Raw genomic sequence first — 23,455 nt, 5'->3', positions numbered from 1 at the left:
ATTCTCGGTTGGGTTGGAGTGTGGTCTGTGTGACCCTCGGGACACTTCAGAAACGGTGCCGGGAGCCTCCAGCCCAGCGTTCAGGGAGGTACGAAGGTGATGTTCACCGGGTGGGTTGTTGGGTGTTGTGGTGGTAGTTGTCATGGTGCACAGACGTGGAAGTGGCAAGTTGTGCACTGCTGACTTGTTGAATGTCTCTAGACCGACAGCACACTGGGGTTTTTTGAGTTTATTTCCCCTTAAGAATGAGGGAAATATTTTTTTCTTTCTATTTGCATAGAAAGACTGTGTCTAGAATGGTATAGAGGAGTGCAGCAGGCTGTTTTTAAATGCAAATAACCTTGTATATTAAAGATAACCATTCCATATGCATGAAAGTCACATACATAAAAAGAAATGTTGACTTTGTAATTTCTGGTTAAGTACAATTTATGTTCATTCAGCCACTTGAGAAAATGAACCAGTTTTAATTTGCAATACAGAAGTAAACACCAAGGCAGAAATGCGTCTGGATTACAGCCAAATTTCTATGTTGTAACACAGAGGGAAACATTTTGATTAGTTGTTTAAAAACAGAGTATTTCCTCTCTGTGAAGTTCATATGATAATTCTCAGCTTGCTTAAGAAAACTGCTGGAGGGGTGATATATCCAAGTTATTACAGGAATTACAGATATTTTTTCTAAAATAAAAATTTCATAGAGATCACTTTTAACTGATTTCTGTGAGTTTTCTCAAGTCTCTAGTTAACCTTTCAATACAGAGATCTACTTAACGTAACTAATATTTGTTTCATGTTTACTAAAATCCTCTTTCAGTGTGTTAGGTTACAATTCAGACTGGTCTTTAAATCCTGAAACCAGTCAAGCATTATGATTCTTTTAACGTGTTGATGCATTTTAAGTTTGAGTTGGTTTTTCATGGGGTAACAGCCTTCTGGCAAGCCAGTGATTTAGGGCAGTGGGTCAAAGTGAAGCTTCTTGTCTCCCTAAAATCCTCCTCTAAACGCTGAGAGATGCCTGATGTGGTATTTCTAGTTTTTGTAGAGGCTGAACAGTTTAAGACTTGGGGATATTTCTATGTTAGGACAAACCAACAACACAATGAAATTCGAAAGCGCTTTTGTTGTTAGGATTCCTGCGTGTTAACTTGCAAATAAATTTCTAAGTTCCTTTTAAGGACAGAAAAAAGGAAGTACTTTTATGGTTAAGAGTATTTAGAGCTAAGGCTTAAGTAGCCATCTTGGGGTGCTGAGCTAACAGGCTCTGTGCTCAGCATATGCACGGGGCACCTTCTGCTGTTGTTTTTCATTATTTTCTACAGAAGTGCATGTGCTTTAAGAGACAGATTTGCTCCCAAAAGCTTTTTTTCCCCTCTAAATATTATTTGTAGGAAGTATTGCCCGCTACAGTTAAATATTTATTGCCCAGAATAGCTGCACTGTGGTATTTGCAAATTGTCTGCAGACCTGGGGCAAAGCGTGAAATGCCCAGCTGGTTTTTCAAAGTTCCTTTTCTCCGTGGTTTTTAGTTTTGAAATCCAGGCTTTGGGATTGTAATTGTAAAACATCCAGTTTCATCACAGTGTGTAAACAGGGGAGAGGTGTGATTTAAAGTTCCTCAGACTTGCCTCTCTCCTCCTCCTCTTTTTTTCCCCTCAGTCTTTCCTGGTGTCCTGGCGGTGGGGTTTCACGGGAGGACCTCTCCAGTAGCCCTTCATTTTCAGCTGTGTTCACCCTTCTGTATTTTCTCATTCGTGGAAGGATGAAAAGGAATACACAGTATGTGAAGCGACTCTCTCTGTTTACTTGAAGTTAGAACTGAGTCATTGCAGCAAATAATTGATTTTAAGTTTACCCTCCCCCCTAAATTCAGATGGTTTTGTGTCTCGTGGTCTCTTAGACGCAGAATGTATTGTTAGTTCTGGTATCGGGTTCAAAAGGGGAAATATGAAACCCCAATTCTAGAGCACAGTTCCTGTTTTTCTGACTCGACAGTTTGAGCTCAGACTTTATTACTGCTGGTTTTTGTTAGATTTGGAAGCAGGCAAACGCTGTTTGATAATTAAGCAAACGGGTCAGGTGGGGCATAACGTTTTATCTATCTTCTCTTTCTCCTAAGTTATGCTGAAAACATCCCCCAAACCAGTCATGTTATATTTTTCCTGACAAAGAAGAGTAGAAAGTGATAACTTTTAAGGCTGGCACAACACAATATAGAGAAAAAGTTACTATGAATAATTCATGCATAAGATACCTAATAAAGTAGCACAAATATAGCACTCAACAACTTGGGACTTCCCTAAAATACCAAGTATTTTTCTTAAGGTTTCAGGTTAGTGATTCTCTTCCTGCATTTTCTTTTCCCTTGATGTCCAAAAAAGCCACTCAACCCCAGAAGAAACATTATGTTGTTATTTTGTCAGTGGGAAGTGAAGGTTTAATAAAAACTTGACGTAACTTGTGATGGATAGATAACTATATTGTGTTGTTTTGCTGCCACTGGCCTCTGTCTCTTCTTCCCTTTGTAATTTTCTTTATGATCACTTTTAAGTGTCAAAATTAAGTTATTTGGGTCAGGGGTTATTACTGCAAATCTGGCAAAGACTTTGGTATATATGATTTTTAAGCACCTAAATAGTTCTGGAGGACTGCTTATATATATAAAATACATGGGATCACGTATTGCCACCTGTAGTATATATGTAGTATTAAACAATTGTAATTGATATCTGATTAGCTTGATTAGTCTTGACTAAATTGTACATCTGTTAGGAAGGTTTTGTAATGCCTTTTCCATTCTCCTCTGATGTTTTGATCGTGAACGTACAGTCGAAGTATAAAAGTTACAAACTTAATATGTGGAAATTCCCTATATGTGGCCACTGGTTCCTGTAAACTCCAGTAAATAACACCACGACTTGCTTCAGAAGGGTTTTTCTCTGTTTTTTTGGGTGGTTTGAACAAAGAACTACAGAGATCCCGCATTCAGAAAGCCTGTCTACCCAACTTGAGGATTTCTAGGAGGATGATCTTGTTGGAGGGCGACTCGGTAACTTGGCGTGGCTGCAGCTAGGAGGGCGAGAGGGTGAGAAAGTACTTTTTGGAGCAAGATGCTTGGTAATTGCCTGTCACACTTTTTGAGAGTGATTTAAGCATGACAGCTCCTTAATTTCTAGTCCTTTTTAATGTTGGCTTTCGGTCCATTTGTAGCGTAATCCTGTGAGTCATTTACTTAGAAATGATCATTGAAGGTTGAAAGAACGTGTAGAAAATTCTGATGAAACTTCAGCAGTGAGTATTGACACACACGACCCCTCCGTCCTGGAGATCTCGAGGTCGGCAGTGGTGGTGTCCAGTGTGTAAAGTGAGAGGTGTTACAGCCAGCACTGGGAAAGTAGATACGGCAGGAGGTACTCGGGGTGAGTCACACACGTTTGAGTCAGAGCTAAAAGTGATTGAACAAGAGTGTTCCTGCTTAGCTATTTTTAATATTTGCTTACTCACATTTACTGTACTAGACTCTTTACAGGAAAGGTAGTTAAAAGCTGTAGTAAGGTCTTAAAGCCACTTTTCATGGCAACAGCTTATTTTATTGATTTGGAGTGATGTCTTCAGTCCTGCCTTTTCTGAGAGTTTTAGGTCTCAGCATAATTCTTCTGCTTGATGCTTCCAGAAGGACTGCAGTCCAGTATTCACAGCACTGCATGTAGACCTACACGGATACTGTGTCCAGTTCTGGGCCCTGCAATTCAAGAAAGATGTTGAGGTGTTGGAGCAAGTCCAGAGGAGGGCGACCAAGCTGGTGAAGGGTCTGGAGGGTCTGACCTCCGAGGAACGGCTGAGGGAGCTGGGGGTGTTTAGCCTGGAGAAGAGGAGGTTCAGAGGTGACCTTAGTGCAGTCTACAACTACCTGAAGGGAGGTTGTGGCGCAGTGGGAGTCAGCCTCTACTTCCAGGCAACCAGCGCTAGGACAAGAGGACACAGCCTCAAGCTTGGCCAGGGGAGGTTCAGGTTGGCCATTAGGAAGCATTTCTTCTCAGCAAGGGTCATTAGCCATTGGAAGGGGCTGCCCAGAGAGGTGGTGGAGTCACCATCTCTGGAGGGGTTTAAGAAAAGCCTGGACATGGCACTTAGTGCCCTGGTCTAGTTGCCATGGTGGTGTCAGGGCAATGGTTGGACTCGATGATCCCAGAGGGCTCTTCCAACCTGATTGATTCTATGATTCTGGATAAATAGGCATCGAGGCCAGACCTTACAACCAGATCAGCAGTGGCACAGCTGAAGTTATGAGGAGGGGTGGTGATGAGTAGCGTGGTAGTATCTAGAGGTGCTTTTCTATCGTACCAGGTGGAAGTCTGTTTCATAAGGGGCATGATTTAGTATATTAAAAAAATATTCCTGGGTTTTAGCCACAATGGAATATACAAGTCACAGCTTTTCTGTTGTAAAACCCTGCTTGCAACTTACATAATCCTTTGGGTGCTGCCCTGCCCAGGACAGCAGCATGTTCAGCTCGTGGAGCTCTGATGGCCAGTGAGGTGCAGCCCTGACTCCCTTCTTTACGGATACAGACACTCTCCTTTACAGATGTTGACAGCTGTATTTGCAGGAGGAAGGAGGTGAGGAGGTTGCTTGGGGTGCGTGTATGTGTCATGGAGTTCAGCGGTGGCTTCCTGTTTACTGCTGCGGAGTGAGGATTTGGGCTCGGGCCAGAGAAGGTGCAAGAGTGTGGCTTGTGGATTCGCTGTTACACAGGTCTGCTCCTGCCTCTCCCCCACCCTCCCCACCACTTGGCAAGGTGTTGCAGAAATTGCTGTAGCCACGGGTTGGGGTGTTTGCTGCTGAGCAGCAGTGGGGTGGCTGGAAGTCACCTTTTTCTTGCTGCTGAAAAAATTTCCCAGTGTGCAGCCAAGTTCCTTGAGCTTTGTGTTGACACTGGAGCTGGGGAGGGGGGTTGGGGTCCCAGTTCTTCAGACCAGAGGCTCTTTGGTTGAGCATGGATAAACTGGGCCTGCTTGAGCTGTTGAAGCCAAGAGAACTTTTGTTATCAGCCTCTTGGGAAGAAGGGCTGACCTGTGGCATGTACAGCTAATATCTTGGGACTCATCAGTGGGGAGGAGCAAAACAAGACCCAGTGGTTTGTTGGTGTTGAGTCACGGCAGCCGTGTAATGGTCCTGCATCCAAAGCTGCTGTGGTGGGAGAGGCCTCAAGAGAGGGAGGGAGAACTGCAGCTAAGCGGTGTCTGCTGCTGTGTGCTTCTAGAGAGCTGAAATAAAACGCTACGTGGACTGAAAAGTGAATTGGCCATGAACTTCTGTGGTACTGCTCTTGGCCAAAACTGGAAATTGAGAAACAGTGAGCTACTGGAAATTTTCATAATATAAAGACACTGTTGGGAATGTAGATAGACTCCTGAAAATGTAAAAGTTTATGTTCCTCTCGTGATCTTTGACTTTGAACAGACCTTACAGTTGTGCTTGGAAGAGTGCTGAAGGGAAGACCACCTAGTTACCAGGCAGCAACTGCAGAAACAGGACAACAAATGTTTTCTAAAAAGAGAAATCAGTGAACTGTAGATAAACATGAGATGATTCAGCCCTGCCAGAATTTTGTAGAAGAGTTAAATGGGATTGGTAAAACAGATGAGGTGTAAGACTTTCTAGGCAGACAAGTACTTAGATCATTGTGAGGGGTGAGATCCTGTGCATTGCCACACCTCTGTGTCAAAGGCTGGGTGTAGTGGAGTCTGTCTGGGTATGGGTGAGTGTAAAGGCCAGGGACCAAACCATCAGCGATAGGATAGTTGTGCAATCTGCAGTACAAACTCTCAAATCCGTAACCCAAACAGGACTCCCTCAGAAAAGAAAACCAAAGTCCCACTGCTCACCATCGTACACTAAAGCCACTGACGTGTCTTCCCACCTTTGAACCACTGTTGGCACAGCTCAGTAAACATGTAAAATTTACTCCCATTTAGCTGGCTAGTTAAAAATAGCATATGTATTTGTCCATGAGATTGAATGAATTGAGTGTAAATATTTAGTTTGCTTGACAGGGCGATACTGGGATATAGCTCATAGTTGCCAAAAGACTCACACCAGCAATTCTCTTAATTATAGCAAGTACAGCACGTCAAGCCATAGCATTCACAGTTAAATTGGATAGTGGAAATTCAGTAGAGAACTTGCTGAAAATAATTGTTAGAACTTTGGTTGCTTGAAAAAATCCATAATTACTTATATGGTGTCTGAAACACCGTACTGCTTTGCTCAGATGATCAGTTCAGGTATGTGCAACTGGGGAAATGCTTATATCTGTGTTAATAGGTGGTGGTGGAGGAATGGACTGGATTTATGGGTTCCTTCTCAGCCCCATGTTCCTGCAGAACAAGCTGCTTGTGGCAAAGTCTGCCCATGCTTAAACACTGAATTGTCAGTTACTTTAGTTGGCTCAGGAGATAAAACTGATACTAGAAGAGTATCAGGGTGTTCCTCTATTTGAAGCAGAAAGCAACTGTTAGATAAGACTTTAAGTGCAGCAGTTGGCAGCCTGTCCCTCAAAACATCACAGCTATCCCATGTTCTGAAGTCCTGTAGGAGAATCAGTATGAAGCCGTGGAGGATGTGTGCTGTCTTGGTATCCAGAGGGCATCTGAGATGTTTGCATTGAAAGGAGCAGTTGATGACTTCATTTGGCTTTCACCAATTGGCCTCCTTTGTTTCAAGTGGCTTCTGCCAATTTGCTTGTATTTGATGATCTTTAGGAAGAAAAGAGCCTGCAGCTGTGAAAAATGATGTTTTTTTCCAGTCTTGTCGCAGTTGGGATCAGAGAAAAAAGGATTTAGGGTGAGATCTGTACCATGTCATTTCTTTATCACCTTTACAGGTGATATTTAGGGCTTACCTCCTCTTTTTAAAGTAAGGTAGGCAATGTAAGGACTCATTAAAGCCTGGGAATGTAAAAGTAATTGCAAGCAAACTGAAGTATATCCTGGGAGAGAGTCCAGCTTTTGAATCTGCAGTCTAAAGAGACAAGCTTAGATGCAGATGGCTGAAATCCCTTCTCAGGGAAAGGAAAGAGTCAGAAACCTCATCCGACCTACTTCAGATTTCTGTTTCAGGGTAAGATAAAACACACCTTGGACTTAATTGTCTAGATTGACAATGAGAGGAGCATACAGTGTCTAGCTCAAAGGCAGATGTCTGTGTTTAGCCAGACATATGGGAAACGGGGCAAGGTGCAAGTATTGCCAGGCTCCCCTCTCATCTCTGGCTGGGAAACCTGTTTTGTACACAGCTTCTTTCTTAAGAAACCATTTACCTGAGACAGAGGTGAGTAAAGGTCAGTGTAAACTCATTTTTCAGCTGTTAGGTGTCCTGCTCGTTTGTGGGAGAAGAGCTGTAACTGTGCCCTGGCTTTGTGAAGAGAAAAGATGAGTGCCTACCCCATTGCTTTTCAGGCAGAGACTGAAAATAAACCAGTTTCGAGTTTTATCACTCTCTAAAGGTGGTTTTATACACCATTCTCTGCACTCTTCTGTTTTGCACACACTTGCAGCCACCCCTGCCTGGCCTCGGGACGCGTGAAGTGAAGCACGAGAAGTCCTTGGTGGTAAGGCTGCAGCGTGGAGCACAGCAGCCCTTGCAGGGACCTCGTGGATGAGCTGACCTGCTGCCTGCCCCAAGAAGCTCTGGCTTTGGTGAGGTGGTGAGGAGAGCAGAAAATAAATCTGTAAAATGGACTGAGAAGAGGGACTTCAGTATTGTGTCATTTTGCTTCAGACAAGCCAATTAACTAGTCAAAATTCCTTCCTCTGACTAATAGGGATAGATGTCTTTACAGGTAACTATTCATACAGGTGTACTCTGGTGGTTAGTCAATAATAAAAAGGAATTGCTCTGTGTGTTTATCCCAGCAGGTGGGCAATAAAGAACTGTATTTCCTAATTGTATTAAAAATGATGTCTCAACGGCAGTAAGTCTTTCTCATCTCCAGTCATACACATACTTTGAAAGATACACACAGCTATGAGTGTGCCAGTGGATACATACTGCGCTGTTGAGAAGTAGTTGCTTAAAATAAAAGTTAAAAAATACAATTAGTTCCAAATAGCGGTATCAGAACTTGACTTTGGTTTTCCTTTTGGACTGATCTTCCTCCTACTCTCATTGTACTGGTGGGACCCAGTAGGAAATGCCATTTAAATGCATTTAATGGAGCGGTGCACGTGAGAAAGCGGGTGTCAGGGTGCTGGCATGGCACTGCCTTAGTGCCCGCTGCCCTCTCCTGAACACCCATCCCTGGCACAACCCTTTGAATGTGGTTCAGTGAGATTTCACATGAGCCAAGGCAAAACCCACTGAAGGGTGGGTCACTGAGCTGAATATAGAATTATGGAGTTGTTTTGGTTGGAAAGGACCTTTTAAGATCAAGTCCAACCCTTAACCCAACACTACCAAGGCCACCACTAAACCATGTCCCTCAGCACCACATCTACTCGTCTTTTGAATACCCCGAGGGATGGTGACTCCACCACTGCCCTGGGCAGCCTGTTCCAGTGCTTGACAACCCTTTCAGTGAATGTGCCTCGTTAGTTTGTTTCAGCATGCACGGACAACAAAACACTGTGTCGGGAAAATGGCATTAGGACTCGTTAGCTAAAGTGACAGTGAGCTGTCTGCAGAGACCGTTCCAATTCTGAAGCCCACCCACTCACACGTGTGCTGGCCTCTCTGTCCAGCCTTTGCCTTTCAGAAGCTTCCTCAAAATACAGGAGTTAACAGGTATAGTAAGAGAAGACTGAAGTGTTACCTTGGCTAAATCTCCTTCGTTAGTTTCCCAGCAAGCAGGTTTTAGTTGGAGGTCAGTGTCTTTGATTTTCAAAGCTCTGGTGGCATTGGTGTAGCTGCTGTAGAGCTCATTTCTTTCTGTAAATTGATCTCAGAGGGCTGCGGCTTTCCATGGCAACGCTTGCTAACTCGTTTGCAAGAGAACATCTGCGTATAAATCATCTCACAAGCAACAAAAAATGATCCGTTGATATGAAGGAGCAGTTTCCCCATAGACAGGGCATGGGGTGGCCAGTGGGATGGGCAGGGAAAGCTGGAGTCACACTCCTTACAGTCATGGAGAGGAGAGCTCCAGTCTACTTTCACCTGGAGGTGGTGGTTTGCATGATGTAGCAGAAATCATAACACAGCTTAGACCTGGAATCACAGTCAGGAGTTGATGTAGTAGGGCTTCACACTGTGAAGAAAGACCACCTGGAGTCCCCTTGAGTCCTTCTCAGTGAGGGAACACCATGTGAATGCTAGCAGTTAGTTGGTATTGCCATGTTCTTCCCTTATGCAGGTACTGGGAGAAAGGAGGGGGAGAGAAAAACTGAAGCTAAGCTCTTGTTTCTTCCCATTGCTGAGTTTTGCTCTGCTGGGTGGCAGGTTTTCCAGGAATTGGCTTCTGCCTGAAGGGCAGAAGTCCCACCTGAAAGTTCTTTGCTGTTGATGATGCATGTTTTTCTTTCTTGGTTTCAGTGGTAGTGTTGGTTGCAGCAGAGCCACGTGCTGATCTGTGCAGCTAGGTTGAGCTAACTGAAGGAAAGGTGTGCCACGGCGAGAGGAGCTTGGTGAGCTCAGGTGAGGACAGGAGGAAGAGGGTGGTGACTTTTGGTAGCTGTATGCCAGGCTGTACCTCAGAATTTTTTGCCAAATTGGATTAACCTGGAGCCTTGTTGGTAAGACCAGAAGTGATCTGTGCTCAGATCTGGAATCTCATTGAAATTTTTCTTGTTGCTCTATTCCTGTTCTGTAAAGGCCATCACACGTGGTGAAACATGTTTTTGCGTTGTGACTGATGGGACCACACAGCTACAATTAGCACCTCCTCCGCTACTGGAGCATGTGCTGCTTTACAGAGATTTCTGTGCTTCAAATCTTAGCTTTTTACTTTGTTGCATCAAAATTATATATAGTGAGTGCCTAACAGAAAGGGCTTTAGCTGAGACACTGTCTTGAACCCTGAGATTGTTCTTGTACCATCTGGCCATACCTTCTCCAACCAGACTTGCATGCAGTGTGCCAGTATTGGGGCTACCAGCATTACAGCAGGGTGGTTTTAACTTCATAAAAGATGAGCAGAGATCACAAAGAAGACTTTGAAGATCAAATTGCTCTTGCTGTCAACAGCAAATCCAAAGTTTGCTATGAAATTGTATGGTTTTGCAACTATATTCTAGAAAGAATGTTTGTTGGTTAGGGGATGTCTTTGTTGGTGGTTTGCTCTGAACAGAAAGGCAAAGATAACTGGTCAAGTTTTGTTTGCTTTTGTTTATGACTAGTTTTAAATGGTGAGCCCTTAAGAGTGAACTTCAACAATATCTTCTCACCACATTAAAAAAAAAAAGAAAGAAAAAGGCAAACCATCAAAAAACACTTGCCAAAGTGCAAAGCCACCACAGGAAGCACGCGACTACCAGAAATCTTTGTGAGTAAAGCAGTCTAGGGGATTCGAGTGTCTTGCCATATGCAGAGTAGATGTTGACCACATTGATAAAACTCTTTAAGACCTTTGTAAGTGATTTAAGTGCTTACGGCAACAAGTTAGTGACACTTATTTTTAAACCAGGTGGAATGCAAAGAGCTGCCAGTATTTCAGTTCATTCTTCTTCTGAGGACTGCTGTTGTCAGCTTGAGGTTGTTCTTTGCCATCAGTAATTCGTGCTCCTTGGGAGATGCTGGGGTGCCAGAACTCCAGCGAGTCCAGAGGAGGGCGACGAAGCTGGTGAAGGGTATGGAGGGTCTGACCTCCGAGGAACGGCTGAGGGAGCTGGGGGTGTTTAGCCTGGAGAAGAGGAGGCTCAGAGGTGACCTTATTGCAGTCTACAACTACCTGAAGGGAGGTTGTAGCACAGTGGGAGTCGGCCTCTTCTCCCAGGCAACTAGCGATAGGACAAGAGGACACAGCCTCAAGCTTGGCCAGGGGAGGTTCAGGTTGGACATTAGGAAGAATTTCTTTTCAGAAAGGGTTATTAGGCATTAGAATGGGCTGCCCAGGGAGGTGGTGGAGTCCCCATCTCTGGAGGGGTTTAAGAAAAGCCTGGACATGGCACTTAGTGCCATGGTCTAGTTGCCATGGTGGTGTCAGGGCAATGGTTGGACTTGATGATCCCAGAGGTCTCTTCCAACCTGACTGATTCTGTGAACTGCTTCTGGGCAGCTCAGTCCCATTGCAGGATGATGCTGGGCAAGTTCCTTCTCTGGGATAAAGAAATTTTGCTGTAGCAAAACCTCTTCTCTCACCCATTCTTTCTCTGAGGCCGGGTGACCTCCATGCGTGTGGTGGCTGATGGTGGGGGATGGTGTAGAGGATGAGGAGGGAGCGTGGGGCTTGCTTGCAGTCCCTCTTTGCTGCCACCATCGTAATGTGCAGCCTGTGCAGTTAGTGCTGCCCAGCTCCGGGGAGGAGGAAGCAGGGGGTGGAGAGAACTGGGACAAGAGTCTCCATTTTGTGATACGATTTGAAAATGAAAAAGGTTAAGAACATCTGTAGCTGCTCTCAAGGAAGTGGCTACAGGGCTGAACACGAGGGAAATGACCGTGTGTGGTTACTGTGCTGGGAGCTTTGCTAGAGGGGTCTGTGAACAGCCGGTGAGTCTCGGAGGAGGGGAGCGTTGCAGTAGCTCTGTGGTCACCAAGAAGTCCCAGCCCCTTTGCACGTTTTACATACTCTCAAACTAGAAAGCTGTAGCGTGTGTCAAGTCTGCCTACTCAGGCCCTTGGTATTTGGAGGAACTATTGCTTCTAATTCTGCTTCTCGTGTTAGAGGCTGCCAAGTGGGACGTGGGAGACCCAGGCTAGTTACCAATGCTGGTGCTGATTTCCTGGGTAAGTGGGCAAGTCATTTAATTTCTCCTTCTCCTCTACTCATTTGTGGAAGAGACATGCCGATAGCGTTTCTTGTGCCACCTCACCAGTCTCGACTTTGCTAGACATCAGCTGTTTGCTTGGTTTGTTTTGTTTCTTGCTAAAGATCTAAGACATGATCGGAAGTCTGGGTGCTGTCGTAATAAATCTAAGCTTTCTTTTTCCTTAAAAGCAAGTAAAATGTAGGATTCTCTTGTTGAGGAGCACCAGTGGATCATGGAGATGGTCATTGTCCCTGGAGGGATGTATCATCTCAGTATTATGCCAAAGGTGATGTAGTGGTTTTGCAACAGGGGGTACCAACAGCCCCCTCCCAGGTATACTCTCAGTCTAAGCAATTACCCAACAGAACAGTGTTGAGTGTGGAACAGTGCGGTGCCAGGATGGCATGTCTAGGACCTGGGGTTCATCTCTTCTCCACCTGCACGGACTGCTTGAGCAGATGAAATCAGTTAAGTGAATAAGGTGGAGGTGGGATGGATTGTGGCTTATAAAACTCTTGACTTGGGAAGAGAACTTGGACGAGAACCTGTAGGTGCACAGCAAGTTCCCAGACATCAGGTTTCTTCGTCAAACATTTCAGCATGGTGGCTTCTCTGAGATTTTAAGGGGTGGGAGAGCAGGATGAAGTGAGCTTTCTTGCTCCAGTTCGGTTAAAGAGAGGAGCTGATCTGCAGTTACAGACCATCATCTGGAAAGTACGGACAATAACAGTGCTTCATCTCCTTCCTGGTGGGTTTTCCTGCTTAGGAAAACTGCTGGTAGCTCCTAAATATTCAGGGAGCAAAGGGAGCTTGAATTACTAGGTTGTTTTGTGGAGGAGGAAGGTAGGTGTTGAGGCTTTGTAGAAGTCCTGGCACATTGTTGAACATTAAGTCCTCTCTATGCTCCTGAATCCCAGCACCATCCCAGCCAGGTGACTGCTCTTGCTGCATACATCCACGGTGCAGTGAGCTCTGTGATGACCTTAGCCCTCTGTAGTCTTCCAGCCAGCAGAGAGAGAATGTCACACATGTTGACATGGCTTTTCTTCCATGCTTTCTGTGTTCCTTTCCATCCTTGCCTTCCTGATGGATCTGTGCAACGACTACAGCATGTTTTTCTCTGTTGGAAGAGGTAGAGCTGTTCCCTGGGCTTCAGCACCTCCTCATAAACCCAAGTGCTGTGCTGACTGCTGGCTTGGGCGTTTGACCAAAGACTCTTGAGTTGAAAGAGTTGCCATGCATTAGCGGAGGTGCCGTACGTGACCCTGTGTTCACTCTGCGTGCACCAGTTGTGAGGCACGTTATATTGGCTTTCACTGAAGTTTTAGCTTTTAACTGGGGCATGAAGAGCATATGTGTAGTTTTGCCACGTCCAGTTGTAGTGACCTGAAGAGGCTCACCAGGTAAGCCCAGAAGGAACGAGCTTTGCACACCCTTCACACTTCCTCTTCCAAGCGAACGTGGATGTGGAGATCTTTGCCACACCGACTGATTTTCCTGAAAGTTTTTTCACACATCTGAACTGAACTTCAGGAAACCCCTTAAATCAGTGCGGTGCCACCAGGAAGAGGCCGCGTTTCCTGAAGATCTGCTTCATTGCTGGGAAGATGACGTGGCTCTTTGCCAGCGAACTTCCATCACATCTGAAAGGTGCAAACCGCTAGCTACATGCTAGCACAGGCACGGAGAGGGGACGTAGGTGAGCGGCGTGGAGGAGAACATAAAGGAAGGAAAAAGATCATTAATGCTGTGTCGCAGGCAGGAATAAAAACAGATTGTCCATGTAAATCCCTTTAAGTCTGGAATCCCCCTTCAGTCCTCTTAGCATCAGTCTTAGTAATAAAGCTCTTTTGTAGATGGTTGGCTTGTGGGGGGAAAAAAAGTAAATGAACTTTCCTCTAGTTTGCGTGTAATAGGTTTTGGAGTATTGGCTGCGTGGTAATTACATAAAAATCATGTCATCATTTGGTAGATTTCCATGATGGCTTGAAGCATGATACGTGAATGTATTTGCCTCCGAGGAGGCTGATAGTGCTTAGCTGAAAAGTGGTTAGTATTGAGTACACGAAGATGTACTAACGACTGTAAGCTTCTCAAGAATTGTATGGTTTAAAGTTGTTATTATACCAGAAATTGTGAATGAGAAAGGATTCAGTACACATTTATAGTTTAGAAGCAAGCTATAAAAATTGTTGGTCACTGAATCACAGAATCACAGAATCAATCAGGTTGGAAGAGCACTCTGGGCTCATCGAGTCCAGCCATTGCCCTGACACCACCATGGCACCTAGACCAGGGCACTAAGTGCCATGTCCAGTCTTTCCTTAAACCCCTCCAGAGATGGGGACTCCACCACCTCCCTGGGCAGCCCCTTCCAATGGCTAATGACCCTTGCTGAGAAGAAATGCTTCCTAATGTCCAACCTGAACCTCCCCTGGCCAAGCTTGAGGCTGTGTCCTCTTGTCCTATCGCTAGTTGCCTGGGAGAAGAGGCCGACTCCCACTCTACTACAACCTCCCTTCAGGTAGTTGTAGACTGCAATAGACTGCAATATTCCTCTCATAGAAGCCAAATCTGTATCCAAGGGAGCATCAGGCTGGAATAATAATACAGAGGAAAAAGTGGCTTTGTGTTTCTGTGCGTGCGTATGCATCTGCAACGGCCGTTGCAGACGGGACAATAGAGGTGGTAAATGAACACGCAGCTTTCTGGGCAAGCTGAGAAACTGCTTCCCACATAGCCGACACGTCACGAAATTCAGAGAAGCAGCTGAAGTTGCGTTGGAAAAGCACAGGAAGCGAACGCGGCTGGTTCTCATAGTGCGACAGTGAATTGAGTGGGTTTGTAAAACGTTAGTCTGGCCCGAAGCACTCAGTAAGTGAACGCAAGAGGAGCCTGCCTCCTCTGCCTTTCAGAGTTAGATTGCTAAAAATGGAAATATATAACATCTGTTAATAAAGCTGTGCACTAATGAGGGCTGGCTGACATACCCGATCGATGCACCCTGTTTTTCGGTTCTGAAGAACTTCACTGCACGCTGTTTTTGCTGAAAATTTCCCTTATATGCGCTCTCAGCCCGATTTTTAAAACAAAGGTTTTACAACATAGATCAGTCATATCGCAGAATGAATACTATAGAAAAACCCGAGGGGAATTAGTAATTCTGGTTTGGGGGCAGAGGTAAACAGCATGTGGTGAGATCACTCTGAATAAAAGAATAAAATAAAATAATTGCTGAATTGCACATTCAGTGAGAGAGTCCTGTGGGGAAAAAAACAGCATGGGATCACATACGTGAAGATGATAAAATATTGCATATGCACGGAAAGGACCCAAATACCTCTTCTCCCAGGCAACTAGTGATAGGACAAGAGGACACAGCCTCAAGCTTGGCCAGGGGAGGTTGAGGTTGGCCATTAGGAAGCATTTCTTCTCAGCAAGGGTCATTAGCCATTGGAAGGGGCTGCCCAGGGAGGTGGTGGAGTCCCCATCTCTGGAGGGGTTTAAGAAAAGCCTGGCCATGGCACTTAGTGCCCTGGTCTAGTTGCCATGGTGGTGTCAGGGCAATGGTTGGACTGGATGATCCCAGAGGGCTCTTCCAACCTGATTGATTCTGTGTTTTGCTGTCCTCAGACTTACTTGCACAAGTTTTAGACCTGAAGGAGATCTGTGTATGGTCATATTCTACTTTAATGCAAAGTTTTTACCTTTTTCTTTCCGCTGAGCTTTAGTTAATCCAGGCTGGTCCAGCCTTTGTTTACTGCGGTGGTGGCTGTACCTTCCCAGGGTTGCTGTAGGAGGGTGGTTGGTCACCGGTGCGATGGCCCCTTCAGTGATCTGGGATTTTAATGTGCTGCTTCATCGCTGCGATCGTCTCATTACTGTCATTTTTTCTTGTTAAAATTTATGAAGTTAACTAGAGTGCCTGGTTTTATTTTAAATGAGTCTCTAATGGGTTATGCTAGATTAGGTGCATGTTCTGTGCTGTACGGGCTGCGGCAAGTTTCTTTACTAGTGTGCTGAAAAAATAATAATAATTGAGAACTTTTGAGCTGACATAAACTATGAACACTAGAAAAACGGCACGCTCTGCACGCTCAAGGAGAGCCTGTCTGTTACTTTCTTAGCACAAGCAATCATAAACATCCCCTGGCTCTGTCCCTGTCGTGAAACCAGAAACTAAATCGTCTGAGAGGGATAAAAAGAGGAAGAACTTGCGAATGGTGCTTCAAGCAGAGTTCTGGTTTGGTCAGGTTTTACCTGGGATTTTCCTCTCCTCACATTTTGGGGACTTTTGCCCCCTTCTATCTTTGTATTTCGCTTCCATGATCTTTGTTTCTGGTGGAAGCGTGGACAGCCCAGGGGCGGTGGTGTAGCAGGGCCAGTGTGGGGTTTTTTTTTGTTTCGGAGTTTTTTTGTCGAGGAGGACTGTTGGCAGGGCCAGGTGCAGATGTCTGACCTTCACAGGAGGCTTTGGGGCCAGGCTGGCTTTTCCAGGCTCCTCCTTCCACAACAGGGGATTAACTTCTTCCTTCTGGTTCAAGAAAGATTTGCAAATGGTTTCTAAGGTATTTAATTTATGCCTTCGTCTTTTCTTTCCTTGATTTTTTTCTCCAGGGGAGGTTTAGATTGGATATTAGGAAAAATTTCTTCATGGAAGGGGTTATCAAGTAGTGGACCAGGCTGCCCAGGGCAGTGGTGGAGTCACCATCCCTGGAGGGATTTAAAAGCCGTGTAGATGCGGTGCTGAGGGATGTGGGTTAGTGGTGGGCTTGGCAGTGCTGGGTTAACGGTTGGACTCGATGGTCTTGAAGGTCCTTCCCAACCAAAATGATTCTGTGATTTTTGAGGCGTACAAAAGTTTAAAGGGGTTATTCAACAAATAGCGTTGTACATTTTTTTTTTTTCCTTAGAAATGCTGGGACTATTGGGCTTGAACCACTCCTCTCTACTAAGGAGATCTTAGCTGTGGCAGGGACTTCTGTTCCAAATATTTCCTTGAGTCTTAATAGCCAAACCAGAAACAAACTGATTTTGAACAACCTGCCTTTAGAATTCCCTCTCCCTGTTTTTTAACTTTCCATCTTTCTGATAACGAAATTTTATGAGGTCATCATCTGTGTATGAGGAAAAATACCTTCTGTGGGCTCCAGATCTGTTCATTGACCTTGTCCAAAGAAGTTAGATGCAAGTTTTGGCAATGGTGGGTGCATGGTTTTGTTTTTGTGCCTGCGTGCACCCAAACTCACTAATTTTGTGGTTGAAACCCTTGTGTGAAGGATGAATCGTTGTCCCCCTCTGCTGGTGGTGCAGCGGGCTGGGGACTTGCTCACCCTGCCAGCTGGCTGAGTTACTTGGCAACTGAAATACAGACTTTTCAGAAGGTGGGAGGTGTGTGTGTATAGGTTGGTCAGGATTTTAAAGGACCAGAGAAACCCTTTGCTTTGGGAGTGCTCAGAAGGCTGTAACGCATCAGCTTTCGAGGTGTGGAGTTACCAAGCAGTAGCTCGAGAAGAGACCATCCTACTTTCCCCTAGACATTTTGCAGCGTGCATCACAAAAGGCTGTTTCCACCATGAGAAACAGAAATCAGGTGAAGAAGAAACATAATCTGAAAAAAGCAAATGCTGTCCTGTCAGACTGCTCCCAGCAGACTGAGTGCATCCCCGTCATCCTACGTTGTCCCCCCTGGAGTAGGGCTGCTTGAGGAGGATGGGTTAGGTGTTGGGAAGTGCTGCAAGGATGAGGAGGGGAAAGTGGAGCTTGTCGTGCAGGAAGAGACCAGTGAAGCGTGGCGCAAGGCAAGCAAAACGCAGGCTGAGAAAGGATACAGCTGGTATCTGTAAGTTCATTAGGGAAGCACTCAGGAGGGAGGGAGATGATCTGCAGAAGATACACAAAAAACAATGGTCCACCGAGGCTCTGAAACGGTGTTGGAGCGAGTCCAGAGGAGGGCGACCAAGCTGGTGAAGGGTCTGGAGGATCTGACCTACGAGGAACGGTTGAGGGAGCTGGGGGTGTTTAGCCTGGAGAAGAGGAGGCTCAGAGGTCACCTTATTGCAGCCTACAACTACCTGAAGGGAGGTTGTAGCAGAGTGGGAGTCGGCCTCTTCTCCCGGGCAACCAGCGATAGGACAAGAGGACACAGCCTCAAGCTTGGCCAGAGGAGGTTCAGGTTGGCCATTAGGAAGCATTTCTTCTGAGCAAGGGTCATTAGCCATTGGAAGGGGCTGCCCAGGGAGGTGGTGGAGTCACCATCTCTGGAGGTGTTTAAGAAAAGCCTGGCCATGGCACTTAGTGCCCTGGTCTAGTTGCCATGGTGGTGTCAGGGCAATGGTTGGCCTTGATGATCCCAGAGGGCTCTTCCAACCTGGTTGATTCTGGGATTCTGTGATGCCTAAGATTGCAAGAGACCGCCTGTAATTAGGAAGAAATTATTTGCTGTGAGGGTGGAGGGACACTGGCCCAGGTTGTCCAGAGAAGCTGTGGCTGCCCCCTCCCTGGCAGTGTTCAAGGCCAGGTTGGATGGGGCTTGGAGCAGCCTGGTCTGGTGGAAGGTGTCCCTGCCTGTGGCTGCCCTCACGCTGTCCTGGCTGTCACCGGGTGCTGTGACCTGTGTGTACAACAATATTACTGTGCAGGACTGGTGAGAGATGCTGTAGCTAAACAGAGCAGGAATTTGTCTTGTTCAGAGGAGTCTTTTTGGAAGATTAAGGTGCATTTTTTAAAAGGTGAATTCCTGACATTGAACGTGGGAATATCTCGAAACTCGTTAGTAAATAATAAGCTAGAGATTAGACATTGGTTGGTTTGGTTCCTCCCCAGAAGCGTGTTGTAAATGAAGCAGCACTTCAGGTTCTTTTGTACTCTGAGAATTGCTGCCGTGATTAGAAACAAGAGTACGAGCTATGAAGCAAAACCAACGAATGCTGTGTTGAAAAGCAACAGTTTTGATTTATGAATCTGCAAGAAGGCAGTGGGTTTATATTTCCCTTCACATTTTAAAACGTCTGGACAATTTTTTTAATATTATGCCCACACAGACATTAAAATATATTGAGTTTCAGTTATAAGAGACGTTGTTTAAAAGGGAGTGTTTTTAATTAGATTAAAGATAATATCTTTAACCTTTTGCATTTAAATTTTCTGTGTTGTGCAGAAATATTTACTGGCTTGGCCGTTCCAGTAATCATGCTCTCAATTACTCCTTCCCCATATTATTGCTGAGGGAATGTGTCTGGAAACTCAAATTTAGCATTAAAGTGGCACGGATGGAAGGAACGTGCAATTTGATTGTAAATACGTACTGTGCTGTTAAATGTTATTTTTTCTATGATAGTATCACGTTTGCTGGGCACTTTCCAAGCGCAACGCAAGCTTGTGCAGCAGGGGCAGACTTTCCCCAGCCTAAGCCTAAGGCTTATAAAACAATATTCATTGAAGTTTGCTATATCAGATTAAGCCCTTATGCCATTGCAGCAAAAACAAGACACATTTAGTTCAAGTACGTTCTGGTAGGGATAGAGGAGAAGAGGTTCCTCTGAGAGAAGTATGACCCGTGGAATGATACTCCCTTGAGCAGCTTCCTTACTCTCTGCTGCCCACTGAAGGCTCTGCACGTTTCATGGAGCAAAGGAGAATAAAACAAAGAAAAAAACCTGATAATCTGGAAGGGGGAAAAAACAGAATCACAGAATCAATCAGGTTGGAAGAGACCTCTGGGCTCATTGAGTCCAACCATTGCCCTGACACCACCATGGCAACTAGACCAGGGCACTAAGTGCCATGTCCAGGCTTTTCTTAAACCCCTCCAGAGATGGTGACTCCACCACCTCCCTGGGCAGCCCCTTCCAATGGCTAATGACCCTTGCTGAGAAGAAATGCTTCCTAATGTCCAACGTGACCCTCCCCTGGCCAAGCTTGAGGCTGTGTCCTCTTGTCCTATCGCTGGTTGCCCGGGAGAAGAGGCCGACTCCCACTCCACTACAACCTCCCTTCAGGTAGGTTGAGACTAGAGAAGAATTGGAAATTAGCAATTTGTAGTTAAAAATGTAAAGAATGAAGTGACTTCAAAAGCCATGAAGGAGGTAAAGCTGGTGTCACAGCTAAGGGTTGCAGTGAGTATGACACCAAACCGATGGTTGATGCTCTGAAAATATGAAAAAAAAAAAAGGCAATGAACAACCAAGGCTTTTCTCCCTGTTTTTTGTTTGCATCTCAGCCAGTGCACCCAAAGAGTCAAATCAGTAGACTTACACAGCTTGCTATGACTGGCTTTGGTTGAGACTAGATCGGGATCTCAGTATATTAATGGAAAGATTCCCTCGGATTGCAAGTGGCATTTTATCACTCTGACCATATATTTTGTGCCTCAAACTGGACAAAGCCATTCCTGACAATTTTAATTTTTTTTTTTTTCTCAGCCAGAGTCAAGTTGCTCTTGGAGAGCGTGAAGATACTCCGTTTCAGTTGCGCAGAAGATCAGACAGTCACATAAATGCAGGTGTGTTGGCTTTCGGGGTTGGGTTTTGTTTGTTTTTCGGTGGGAGGATTAAGTTTGTAAACGATAGAATTGGTGGTTTCGGCTTTTGTTATTAATTGAGCTAAAGCTTAGTAAAACATGGAACACAGACCCTCTAATACCCAGAGTGTGTGTTCATCTATTTCCTTTCCACTCTTTCTATTTAAGCACTGAGTATAAAATGCAACGTGGATTTTCTTTGGAGTCAGAGCTGTCTTGTGTGTATTCTTGGCAGCCTAAAAGCTATTGCATTAAACCTACTTAGTGCTACTCTTTCCTTAGTCATAACAAAAAATAACTCTCCCATAAAGCTCATTTCACCTTGACACATTAACTATCAGGAGGTTAAAAAACAAAGGGTGAGAGGGGAGAAAACTATCAGAAATATTTAGTTGTTAAGGAGATATTAAAAATAGAAGCTAACTTATTTTTTTTAAAGGAAATATAAGTGATACTGTTTATATTACCCAGCCTCAAGTATTGTTTTTCAGCCACTTATGTGCTTAAGGATGTGAAAGTTATTCCTGCTTTACAGTAAGGAGAGAAACCTTCTAGAATAGTTGTGGAACCACCAGAACAGAGGGAAATTAATTGGAACAGAGTTAATTTGGAACAGTGAATAATCACTGACCTTATTTTTTCACTTTTCCCCTCATTTGTGAGAAGTACTGAGTTTAAATAATCAGGTTCCAATGTGAAGACTTTGAGAAGTGCTGTGCCTCACCCATCAGAGTGCAGGTGCCTCATGAAACAGCAGATTTGTGTTCTGACAAATATTCAAACTCTTCTTCATGTTTTCCTTGCCTACTTTTCCTCCACTTTCAGTATCTAAACGTAAAAGAAGATTGCAAAGCCATGGCTTTCTGTGCGAAAATGAGGAGCACAAAGAAGAGCGAAGTAAACCTGGAAGCTCAGCATCAGGGTTTAGAGGTGCTTTTTTACCTGCAAGATAAAAATCCAATTTGTTACACCAGCGGCGAGTTCACCTCGGAGGAGCTGTGCATTGAAGCTGCCCAGAGGTGTTGTGAGTATATGGATTTTATCTAAGTTCTATGCGTCCTTCTCTGCATGTAAGTCAGTGCTTGTAGAAGAAATACACATGTTGTGTGGTCCAGGATGGAAACTTTTGCCAAGGGGCTGTTTGAGCAGTTCTTAAACTGCTTGAAGTGGAAGAAATGGTGGGAGAGACTGTCCTGAGATTCATGTAAAGTGGTGATCTCCCACCCTGCTTTCTGGCAGATACAGGTACTGATTTTTTAATTTGGGTGGGATGATTAGGTGTCTTTTAAGAGCAGAGGAGACACCACATACAAATAAGTTAACACAAAGCTGGCTTTACCTCGTATGCTACTTGGTAAGCCTGTTGGGATCTGTCCCATGTTATAAAACATTTCAGAATCACAGAATCACAGAATCAACCAGGTTGGAAGAGCCCTCTGGGATCATCGAGTCCAACCATTGCCCTGACACCACCATGGCAACTAGACCAGGGCACTAAGTGCCATGTCCAGTCTTTTCTTAAACCCCTCCAGAGATGGTGACTCCACCAACCTCCCTGGACAGCCCCTTCCAATGGCTAATGACCCTTGCTGAGAAGAAATGCTTCCTAATGGCCAACCTGAACCTCCCCTGGCCAAGCTTGAGGCTGTGTCCTCTTGTCCTGTCGCTAGTTGCCTGGGAGAAGAGGCCAACTCCCACTCCACTACAACGTCCCTTCAGGTAGTTGTAGACTGCACTAAGGTCACCTCTGAGCCTCCTCTTCTCCAGGCTAAACACCCCCAGCTCCCTCAGCCGTTCCTCAGAGGTCAGACCCTCCAGACCCTTCCCCAGCTTGGTCGCCCTCCTCTGGACTCGCTCCAACACCTCAACATCTTTCTTGAAGTGCGGGGCCCAGAACAGGACACAAAATTTCGGAGGGAACTAATGAAAAAGAAAACAAAACCTTTTTACTACTTTTCCAGTTTTAATATTCTGTTACTTGACACTTCTTTGCAGAGAGTTACAGTGTCTGTAGTACTAATAATTCACCACTTAAGATAACCTCAGCTGTGCACAATTGCAGTAATACATTAATGCATGATGAAGATGTCTTGCTTTGTCACTGTGGTCCTTGACTCAGCAAAATATTTGAACATCTAAGTAATTCTACTGGAATTAATGGATTTAATCTACGTTGGAGCCTCATGAACCAGTGTACTTTTATATTTACAATTCTAAAGTTCTTTCCCACCCCGATCCTAATTTTGTGTTCCCCAGGCTTCATGGAACACTAAATATTATTGCTGATGTGAGAGGCGTGAATCTGGTTGTATAAAGAGGTAAACTGGGCATAAGTTTTCCTGCAGCTTTAAAATATTTTCTTTTCCCATCTCATCTTGGTTCTTGTAACATTGAGTACCATTCAGTTCATTTGCCTAATTGCTTCTCTTTCACTGGAAAGGCAGGAATGATGGGAATCTGGAGGACAAACCTCATCAAATAAATTCTCACGTTGTTTTTGAATGGTTTGAATGAAAATGAGGAGTACTTAAAGGAGTACTTAGGAGATATATTTATGTCAGCTGTGAACTGCTGCTGGTTGTAGGAGTGTGAACCCACCTACTGTGCAACTGCTGCCAGTAATTTCTGTTGGAAGTTTAAAACCTGTGAAGAAATGACTTAAAGCGAGGTTTCCTTAAGGGAACTTCTTTCTGCCTTGTCTCGTTTTTTTGCTAAGTCCCCAGCACGTGGTAGTGAAGTACAAAGGTTAAAACAGGTCAGCCTAGACATACAAGTCAAAGTCTGTTCTTTGTTGGAAAACCCTCTGTTGAATTAGCAAAGAATAGGAAAATGACATGGTGTGCTTTCTGCGTGCTTGCTAATGAGAAGGGAATTTTCATTGTTTTACTAAAACCTCTCTTTCAAGTATGGGAGTAAAATTTATTAATAAAATAAAACTGAGAAAGTTTTGGTATTGCTGAGTGTTTTTTTTAAAACACCCATTTCTGTGATCTGGAAAAACTGAGATTTTAAAGTAATCACAGAATGTTAG

The 23,455-nt window shown here is 44.7% G+C and overlaps 1 protein-coding gene across 4 annotated transcripts in view; it reads left to right on the top strand.

Annotated features, from left to right (window-relative positions):
* JAK1 (Janus kinase 1) overlaps positions 1–23,455 on the top strand; it is a 65,728-nt gene that overhangs the window by 12,321 nt on the left and 29,952 nt on the right. For 3 of the 4 annotated variants that reach the window (XM_068405877.1, XM_068405876.1, XM_068405874.1), the window contains exons 2-3: positions 20,327–20,406; positions 21,250–21,448. In XM_068405877.1, the coding sequence (XP_068261978.1) occupies positions 20,401–20,406; positions 21,250–21,448 (205 nt within the window). In that variant the 5' untranslated portion in view covers positions 20,327–20,400. The remainder of the gene's footprint in view (positions 1–20,326; positions 20,407–21,249; positions 21,449–23,455) is intronic. The other variant, XM_068405875.1, reaches the window with a different exon arrangement.

This window comes from Nyctibius grandis, chromosome 8, assembly GCF_013368605.1.
Source record: "Nyctibius grandis isolate bNycGra1 chromosome 8, bNycGra1.pri, whole genome shotgun sequence".
Taxonomy (NCBI): domain Eukaryota; kingdom Metazoa; phylum Chordata; class Aves; order Nyctibiiformes; family Nyctibiidae; genus Nyctibius; species Nyctibius grandis.
This window is presented reverse-complemented; position numbering and strand designations above follow the sequence as displayed.